This window comes from Scaptodrosophila lebanonensis, unplaced genomic scaffold (genome assembly GCF_003285725.1).
Source record: "Scaptodrosophila lebanonensis strain 11010-0011.00,11010-0021.00 unplaced genomic scaffold, SlebRS2 tig00000080-arrow-pilon, whole genome shotgun sequence".
In the NCBI taxonomy this organism is placed as follows: Eukaryota; Metazoa; Arthropoda; class Insecta; order Diptera; family Drosophilidae; genus Scaptodrosophila; species Scaptodrosophila lebanonensis.
The window spans coordinates 1,898,400-1,908,775 of NW_022060561.1; the positions used below are offsets into that span (position 1 = coordinate 1,898,400).

Sequence of the window (10,376 nt, forward strand, 5' to 3'; positions counted from 1 at the left end):
TACAATTTTAAATGGATTTTGATTGTTTATGACAATACGACGGACAAGCTGACCAGCTGGCCAGTTGGCAAGCTGTGCCGAATACTGATAATAATTTGGCATTTAAATAATAATGGCAAGGCTCAGAGCGAACCACCCATACCCAGCCGGACCTGAGCTGACCTGACAATTTGTGATTTTAAGCCGGAACCATTTGCATAATGACTGCCAATTGGATGATAAGCACTTCTCTGCAACGATAGGTGCTCCTATGTAGTAGTACATCACCCTGTAAATGCTTCTGGGTATGGGATTCATAAAACAGGCGCATTAACGGTCCAAACACGGCTATTTTAATGACATGGTATTTACACTTCTAATGCTTTGTTCCGCCCCCCATAAGACTGTATGGCCAGCGTTTGCTCGCAGTGCGTTGCGGCTCCATCTTCTCCTGAGTCTTCTCGAGCAGCATGCGTTGGTTCTCCTTGAACTGCTGTATTGGATTCTCAAACTGGCGATAGTAGTGCAGTACGGATCGCACATCATCGATTTCGTTCTCGGCAATGATCTGCAGAAAGGCCATAAGATCGAAGAGTTCCACATCGTCGTCATTTCCCAACCAACGCGCCATCGCAAAGGTATTGTCGGGATGCAGACACGTGGCGTTCTTATCCCAGTCGACGACAATGACTCGCTTCAGGTTACGATTGAGGCTGTTCAAGTTCTTGATGTGGTGTCCATCGATGAATTGTGTCGCACCACGCACCAAACGATATCTTATGTATCCATTCGGGTCGAGTGCATCCAGTATGGGAAACACTGTGGTGCCCTGCTCGGCAGTATAGACAATGATCTCGAAATGCTTCGAGCACTGTTGCAAGAGGTAGTCGACGCCGGGTCGTTTCTTGAAACGCCAACCGGTCTGGTAGGTCCAGTCTGGATGCACCAGCACATCCTTCATCTCCAGCACCAGCGTATAGCGAGGCTGTATGTAAGGCGCCTGCATTACATCGGGCAGCAGCTTACTGGGCACGGGCTCCTCCAGCATTTTCTGATAATATTGCAGGGAGATCCACATTCGCTTTATGTACTGCTGGGCCAGGGGCAACATGCTCAGCTCATCCTCGATGGGCTGACCACTTTGGTCCCGCTCTGGCTTACCCAACTCATAGATGGCCCAAAGCAGAGCGCTACACAGCCCGCCAAGGGCAATGCTGTAGCCATAATGCGGGCTCTTCGAGCTGCGCATCGGGCTCGCAGGCATGTTACCCGCATTGATGGCACTACTAGTGTTAGTTGGGGGCGGGTCGGGCTTGGAAGATAAATCTGGGGACGGCCCGTTCTTGGTAGTATCACCCTCTGTGTATGTACGTCCTCTGTGGGTTCTATTACGGGGTCGAAGACGAAATAGCTGCTCTTGTCGCTGCAGGCCTCGCAGCAGGGAGCAGTACACCATGTTCAAAATGCCAAATTTCGTGATAATATGTGAAACCCGAAATTTTGTTTTACACATTTTGCAAAGACAGCAATAAATGAGAAGTGAGAATAAATTTCGAAGCACGTTCATTCTCTTAAGTGAGACTGGAAAAGTTTTTGAAGCGGCTTACATGAAAAAAGTAAATAATGATTAGATAAAAAAAATGAAACTCATTTGGAAGCATCGCAATAAAGAAGAATCTATCAACTGGTTTTAATATTCATGTTAGTTTTGTCTTTGACGTAGGAGTTAATACAAATAACGAAATGAATTTTTAGCTGATCTAATCATATAAATAATTATGTGCTTAGTAACTTGCTCTATTTGTTTCCCTTCCTATTAAGCTGAACTGTCCCATGAATGGTCGTTTGGATTGTATTGCCACTTAAATGTTCAATGTCTGCCCCGCTCCTGAATCGTGAACTATTCAATCTGGGCCTAAAAAGGGCGATTTTTTTAGACAGTTTGCCTAATTCGTTAGAGTAGCTGAACTGGGTATCTAGTAAGACCCATTCATTTTTAAATCACCACAAAGAAGCGCTGGCACTTGACCTTCAGTCGATTGCAACTTTCACGAACCAATTCCCTTGATATTACTTTTAAATTACATTTTAATTCATCTCCAACCGAACTATTCTTGCTTTAGCGAGTAAAGCCAAAAAAAAGGAACATTTGTGTTGAACATATCTTGAAATCCATAATGTGCTTTATTATAATTTGTTATTTAGTAAGACCCGTCCACTTTCCTTGATATTACTTTAAAATTACATGTTGCTCTAATCCTACTATTGTTGCTTTAGCGAATAAAGCCAAATAGAAGATACATATGTGCTTAAAGTGGATTTAGGGCTATTATAAGATAAAGTTATTCTTAGATTTAGTATCAACTTGCCAATAGATATTACCAGTGCAGTTTATTTGAATTCTTTTCACGATATCAATTATGTATGCATTTGAATCCAACTTCATTTACAAGAATGAATTGGCCTCCCTGGTTGCATGCCGTCATCACATCAAGTGATTTTCCAGAGCCTACCCGACAGCTCAGCTCCATGGCTCGCCTGCTCTCCTGCTTTCCTTTTCGCGTGGTCTCTGGGGCGTCACATGCAAATCTAGTTTATGGTTCGGCAAAGTCAAAAGTTACGGATGGGCCGAGTGCGTGAGTTGCGTGTGCGGAGCTCTTCAATCGCCGACCAGGCTGGTAGCCGCAGATGTGTTGCAGCGGGGCCAGATGGGGTGAGTTCCAGTTTCCTGAGATGAAAGCGCGAGCGATTTTAATTTTTAACGAAACGAGGGGCAAATGTCTCGGCTGCTAGGCATCTGGTTGGCCACCTTTAGACCTGCTTTGCATTCGCGCTAACCCGCCGTGACACTTTGGTCGACTTGATGGAAACGCGAGTAACGCTGCTGCCGGCAAGAAACAATACGCTTTTCATTAACAAACAAAGGCGCCATGAAGGTCAGAGGAAGTGCGAGGCTTTGCTTATTCATGTGCCACCGCCACTGGGAGGTAATGGCATTCGCAATTGTAGTATTTGCTTCGTTTTTTATTAGAAAAATTTCCTACGCAGTTTTTTTTTCGTTCCAGCGTACGTTGAAAAACTAATTTTGATTTTAATTAAATATTTATGATGAGGAAACAAACTAATCTCGAACGCTGCGCGGCGCTGTCCATTAAGCTTTTCCAATATGGTCGTAAGCCGAGGCCAGCCCACTAATAAAATAACCAAATAGCTGGCAAATAACTTCTTATCACTCAAGGCGCATCAGTGAGAAAATTAAAGAATTATCCCTGGAGAATATTGTATGCGAAACAGGCCAGCATTGCGTGTTCAGTGTTCAGTGTCCAGTCCAATTGCAAACCCTTGCCCCCATCACGCGCTTGTGCCTCGTGCTTGGTGCTTCACCTTTTACCTTAATGTGGAGAGAGAGGGAAATATGTGTACTATATACACGTCGAGTTCGTGTGTGCGCTCGTTTATTCGATCAAAAGTTACGAGCTCATCTTAGATTGGACATTAAATGGACACTAAAATATTTTCCATCTGCACGCAACCCCAAGCCCTGCAAATAACAACCAACAACCAACAGCCAACAGGCAGGCAACATCAAGAGCAACAACAACAACAGCAGCAACCCCCGTCAGGGCGAAGAAACAGGCGAAATAAATGTCATGAAACAACTCATTGACAGGCACATAAGGACACTGGTTTTATGGCCCACAGATATGACCAAAATATATGATTACCATGTGTCCAGCAGCATTCGAGCTCGTAAATAGGCATTTTCTCTGCTTTACTCGCCAACGTCCACTTCCACCATAGTCTGCGCTCCGATAGTTTCTTGTCAACCAAACCTTCCACCAACCTTCCACCATCTTCCCTCGTGCCCTCACTACTTCGATTTCTTCTTATTTGTTGTTGTTGTAGTTGGTTGTTTTTTGTTCTTGGCATTTCTTTTTTCTGTTGCCTCCTTTTGGTTATTTAACAAGTGATCCAGGTGGGACATGTCCCAATGCTGTGTGCATCCTCGGCCCAATGTTGTGGGCGCTCATAAAAATCAAAATAAAATGAAACTTATGCGTGATGTTTGCGAGTTCTCATTGCTTTTTAGGCTCTCCCTTTATGCCCAATTGATGGGGGGTCTGCTTTTGGTTCGGATAAGTTCTACGTTTTACAAATGATAGGAATTACTGACAAATGGAAACATATAGTGAAATATAGAAAACTGCCACCATATGTCGTATACATTTCTAATTGTTGGATAATAATAATAATTACAACAAGAAACATAGCGTAAAATATTTCATGCCATCTTAAATCAAATCAAATTGAGTTTCTGAAACAAAATCCAAACAAATAGAGTTTCTGAAACGGGCTTAAAATATTAAATGCATTTGAACATACTTCTAAGTATCAGCCTAGTATTTTTCTGTGCCTTGTTTCGACATGTTGGAATAATAAAGAAGAAGTCTATATCTACAAAAAGAAAACACAATTCCACACTTTTGAATCAGATCGAAAACAGATTTTGTAATAAGTTAAGTTAGTTAAAAAGTTGGGGCTAAGAAAAAACAAAGCTGCATTTGAAAGGAACTATTTAAGGTAAAATTAAATTGAGTTTCTGAAACGCATTTGAACATACTGCTAAGTATTTTCCTATAGCTTGTAATACAAGGGATAAGGTTATCTCAACAAAAAGAAGACAACATCCCACAATTATTTGCTTTTGAATCAGATCGAAATAGATCTTCCAATAGCTACCACCATCACTGAGCACTACTACCAGAAAAAGGAGCAACCCTAAAACTGCGGAAGTATTGTTCTTTACTTTACAATTTTGAAGTGGTTCCACATATTACGATTATTTTAAATACATTTTTTTCTTGATTAAAAATTTATTCTAATATCTAAAGCTACCATTTATTTTATTTTTATTATCTTTAATTTTTGTTTTACTGAAAATTATCATTAAAAGTTTCGTTCCACAACTTCAACTAGCTATTAAGTATACTACAATTTCGCTCTGATAGCAGCACTTTATAGCAGCCAAGTTCTTAGGGTCGTAGCTATATCTGAGAACATAAGTACAGCTGGTCGAATCTGCAGGCTCTAGACTTCATTTTCGTATACATTTGGCATTTATGCACTCGGCTAGTATGCTGATTTTATTTTATCTCAGTCGCCATTACGTGAGCTGATTACGTTAGTCACGCGCGACTGCCGTACAATTGGTGAACGGGATGGGGCGAGCAGGACTTGTGTGGCTGGTCAACACACACACAAACACACACATACTCATACATACTCATACATACGTAAATAGAAATTGGTGGCATGTCCTTTGGCCTTGCCAAGTTGCTTAGCGGAAAGTAGAATTGTGCCAACTTGTGACTTGATGAGAATTTCATTCGGTGCGGATTTTTATGACTTTGAGGCTGAGGCTGAGGCTGTGGAGGACTACGAACCTGCCTCCTGTGCGATAGTCAGACTGCGTTACTAAATGATTTTGCATTATTTGTTGATTCCTCTTTAGCTTGTGGGCTACGTTTCGTTTTTGTCTGCCATAAAAAGCCAATGCATGTGAAATGTTTCAGTGACACGCTCAAACAACGAGCCAACTGCCATTCCCGTCATCCTTCTCTAGTCCGTTCATGTTTTTGGGTGCGCATTGAGAGTTTATTTGTTTATTCATCGAATGGCAAATCGTAAAAATTATGTTGATGACTCATCAGTAAATAGCATTTATTTTATTGCTTCTTCTGAATCCACACAAGCCGTTGTCACCTATGTATATACATATATATATACAAGTATGTATGCGATTGTGTGTGTTCAATTATTACCACCTCCAAAGGATTCTATTCTATTTTATTCGCCATGCTTGTGGAATATGAATGTCGTTCGTTTGCTCAATGCTTGGACTACGAATGAGTTTCTATTTGTATTATTAATGATGGCCCCACACGATGACGGGACGATCGTATTAGGGTTTCAATGCAGTGACCCATTTATGCAAGTATCAGTAAGAGCTCATTAGACGCACCTGAGTTGTAGATAAAAATTTGTTAGTAGTTTCCAAATTTGCTCAAAATACATGTTCGAAATCAAATGCAATTTACCCAAAAACCCAAAAGCAATGTAAACGTTTCAAACAAAGCCTACAACTACAACAGCTTTCAGAATTCGTTGCTGCCCCGCAGGCAACGCAGCAAAATGTTCTGATTTAAGCCACGAATCGCGTTCGCGGCTGATAAATGCAGTAGATTTTTGGTGATTGCCTTTGCATTTCGGGCACAATGGGACAAAAGGGGTCTGTGAAGATGAGTACAGAAGCAGAGAAAGGAAAATAAGTTTACTTCTTTAAATTTTTCCCTAAAATTGTACTTACTTTTGAAAACCTATACCTCTATAGACATACTTTTTAAATCACACTACTATCTTGTTAAGCAGACTTTTAACATATGGCTATTTAAGCTGGGTTAATTTTTCTCTATAGGTTATTATAAGAATTTGTTGTGTGAATTTCCCGAATTGACCCACTGTTGGGCGCCCGTCCTGTGGAAATTGCACAACAACCGCATTTGAAATTTGATTGGATTAGAACAAGCTTTTGGCGGCGCACAAGTTGTTGATGTGTCCACTGTGGTTGATTGGTGCTCGGCACCCGCACCTGCACCCGCGCCCGCATCCTCATCTGGACACACACACCCTTCTCTACAGAGTACACACATAGGCTGGTCGCGCCACGTTTCACAATTGTGTTGACAGGTTCTGTGGTGGATCTGGTTGAAGCTCTGCCAGCATTCGAGCATCCCAGCAACTGAAACACCAATCGTCCTCGGAGGCCACATTCATATTTTGGATGTTGTTCATGGCTCAGTTAGAATTGTTTGACTGTTTGCTCAACGGCTGTGCAATTAAAACAGTCCTCTGAATCGCACTCGTTCGATATGAATTCCCATTTTTATGATTGCCCGGCGGCTCAGTTGAATGTGCTGGGGAATGTGCATGGGATGGACGGTGAATTGTTTTCAGGGCAGCAATTAGCCGCTCGCTCTGCTTGATTAGATTGTACATTTTGTTGAGGTAAGGCTCACATGAATAATAGCGGATATAATTTGAAACTGTGGGGCCAACGCTGCTGAAAAGGGCGCATTAAAACTTGTAACGCTAGGAAAAGTTAATAAAATAAATAAATAAATAAAAAATAAAGGCATAAAGAAAATATCTCTCAATAAACTGATGACTGATGCTGATAATTCAAGAATATACCGTTATATTTTTATCTTTTTTGTGTACTTTTCACATTTCTCAATGAATGTTAAGGGGGAGGGAATGGGTAAAAACCTATACTTTAAAGCAACATCGGATGGAGAAGATATCAGTTGTTTACATTCATCATGGAGCTAGGACCAATAATAACTAAAAGTTCACTATTCATTCAGAGTTTTAATTAGGATATTTTCAAGGGAAAAGGTTTGTGGAATAGAATTAATAGGGAATTTAAGAAATGACGAAATCTGATTAGAATTTTGATAATTTCCACAACATTCTAAACGCAATTGTTGTTGTGCCCGAGTTCTAGCAAACTTCTCTACGTTGTTGCATTTTAGTTTATTTTTATATTTAACTGCAAAGTAAGTCCGAGCTTATTACAGGTTTGTTCTTCATATTTTTGGAAGCAATCGATGGAATGAAGTCATCAAGTCCGAACCATGATAATTATTTTAGTTAATAATTTACCAGCAAAGTAAGTCCAAGCTCATTGCAGGTTTGTTCTTCATATTTATGGAAGCAATCAATACATCGAAGTCAAGTCAGAAATGTGCATAGTAATTGTTTTAAAAACTTGATTTGTTTATATTTATTATTCTTTTAGAATATTATTTAACTGCAAAGTAAGTCCAAGCTCATTGCAGGTTTGTTCTTCATATTTATGGAAGCAATCGAAGTCAGGTCAGAAATGTATGTGTATAATAATTGTTTTAAAAACTTGATTTGATTATATTTATTAAACTGAGCTTTTAAAATGTTTGTTTGTTTATTTTAGTTTCTTAGAAACGTGGAAATTGCAGTTGCAGGAGCTTTACAATTCAGTTCTCTTTGCTGTTTGTCTGTTATATTTGCTTTTCAGCGCTTTTAACACTCTAGTTCGTTGGTCACTTTTAGCCCCTTTTGTGCTTGTGGAATGTTGGCAAGAATTTATTAAATTCGCTTATTTGAAATGAAAAAAGTGTAAGGGGTTAAAAGCTAAGCCCTGTGGCACATAAAGGAGATAAAAGATTGATATCAGATTTGATTTTCGTGTCCATTATTACAATTCTCATGAAGCTCATTCGTTTGTGCGCCCTCCTAATGTCCAACAACAAGTTTCCCGTCCTTGAAAACTGAGGCAACTTTGGCTGGAAAGTAATGTAATGAAAGTAAAAGCCATATTGTACTTAAGAGACTCTTTTACGGTGGCTTCGTCAAGTACTCACGCAAGTTGTCGACATTAACATCCACCTCAAAGTTATGCAGATCATAGAGATTCTTCTTCTCAGCGGAAGTCACATTTCTGCGCTCATTTTGTGGGACATTGGTCGCATTGTTGGCCTCGATGTTCTCCTTCTCCAACAGCTGGGAGTAGTCGAGTTGCGGATTGAATGGTGGCTTCTTCATGTACTTGCGCTTCATGTGGGGCCGCAGTGCCTGCTCGTTGGCACTAAGCTTCAATGTAGACTCGGATGATAGCTTGGCCCGGGCGCGAGAATGGACAATGCTGCTGACGGCAACACCTTGGGAGGCGGTCACAAAGGGGACGCCTCGTTTGAGCTGATCCTGGCGCGATTTCTCATCAATCGCTGTGATTTGATTTTCCAATTGATAGTACTTGTTCATGTCCTCGCTGGCGAGTGCCATATCGCGCTCCATTATCAGGCAGACCTTGCGGTAGGCACCGCTCATCGGATGTTTCCCTGCTCTCCGCTTATTCTGCACAATGCGCTCGACATCGCCTTCGGTGAAGGTGTAGTTCTGGGCAGCCACAATGTCCTTATGCTTCTGCTCCAAACGTGAAAGAGTGGGCAGCGGTTTGCCATCGCGATGGCACGTTGCTACCCATTCGGTAAACTCTCGAGCCGTCACAGGATTATTCGACACGAGATCCATTTGGAAAGTGCGCTCCTCTCCGCCATGCTCTAGGCGCAGGCTCTGATCGGTTAGCTTTCTGCCCAACTGGTATTCCTTGCGGGCATCGGCGAGGCCGACAATTTCACAGATCCGATAAATGGGCTCGGAATTAATACCCCCGGACGGACCAATGCTGACGCGCACAAAGCAATTGGTCACTGTCCTCTCGAACACGGGCTTTTCCAGGATGCCCTCCAGCTGGATACGGGTGAGCAGCGCCTTACTAAGTTCCGCACGGGAAGTGACGACGCCGATGTCATCATCTCCGCTATATTTCGATGGCTCTGGCTCACGGTCCCACTCACTGCCACTCGAGGAATCATCGGAGTAGACATCTGCTGCCTTTAGTTTAACCTTCTTAGCTTGCGGAGTGGACTGAACAGACTCAGCTAAAGACAACCGGTCCGACGATTCCAGTTCCTCTGAAACGGATGACTCCTCTGAAACTATGTGGGCTGTATGACTAGGATTTATTCCTCTAAGACAGCCAACCACTCTGACTCACCCTGCTTGTTTTTCTTGATATTTCGTTGGGCCACCAAGCGCTCAATGGCACCTCCACGCTTGTTGGCGGCTTTTAGCGCCTCCAGGTTAAGGCGCCGTACTCTGCAGCGCTCTTTGGTGGCCAGGTCAAGGCCTTTAGCCTGAGCCAGTTGGCATTTAATGCTCCACTCGGAACGCTTTTCGTCGCGCTTCACTCCGCGCTCAAACAGCTCAATCTCCCTTTGCAACTCATTCAAATTATCCAATCTTGCGCGATCTTCGGCGTCGCCTTGCAGTTTTTCGTCATAGCCATCGGTAAACGTGGGAATTATATCTCCGCTGCTGCCGTCCGGCAACTCACCGTCCTCCATATCCTTGGGCGTATCGAGGATACGTTTGCGGCTTTTCTTAGCCACCTCTGACATCTTCCCTTATCCGATCAATCTGAACAACTCTATAGAAGCTCTTTTTGCTGAAAATCCATAAAAATGTTCGGAGGAAGGATGTGATATTTTCTATATCCAATTTTTTTTTTGGGTTTTTTTACTTGCCTTTTCCAGTTGTGAACGCCACGAGACTTTCTAATAGAATGAATTCCTCTGTAAAATATTTGGGACATATGCAAATACATTTTTTCCTTAAATTTACTAGAAGATTCAATGCCTGCTGCCGTCGGAAATCTTTGTTATATATAAGTAGTATGGCCTACTCTGATTTGTTTAGTAACCCGTTAAGGGTATTGTTTTGCTATTCGTGGGGGCAAG

General features: G+C 42.0%; 2 protein-coding genes across 2 annotated transcripts; both read right to left on the minus strand.

The window, feature by feature from the left end:
• Window positions 1-309: 309 nt before the first annotated feature.
• LOC115626003 (mitochondrial import inner membrane translocase subunit TIM50-A) lies at window positions 310-1,507 on the minus strand. Its single transcript, XM_030521250.1, has one exon. It carries the CDS (start codon window positions 1,490-1,492, stop codon window positions 356-358), a length of 1,137 nt encoding a protein of 378 aa, XP_030377110.1. The 5' UTR covers window positions 1,493-1,507; the 3' UTR covers window positions 310-355.
• A 6,443-nt stretch (window positions 1,508-7,950) lies between these two features.
• Window positions 7,951-10,080, minus strand: LOC115626005 (RNA polymerase-associated protein Rtf1-like). The gene is made up of 3 exons (XM_030521253.1): window positions 9,635-10,080; window positions 8,439-9,575; window positions 7,951-8,360 (listed from the first exon to the last, which is right to left on the minus strand). The coding sequence occupies exons 1-3, from the start codon at window positions 10,035-10,037 to the stop codon at window positions 8,311-8,313; spliced, it is 1,590 nt and encodes a 529-aa protein (XP_030377113.1). The 5' UTR covers window positions 10,038-10,080; the 3' UTR covers window positions 7,951-8,310.
• Window positions 10,081-10,376: the final 296 nt, after the last annotated feature.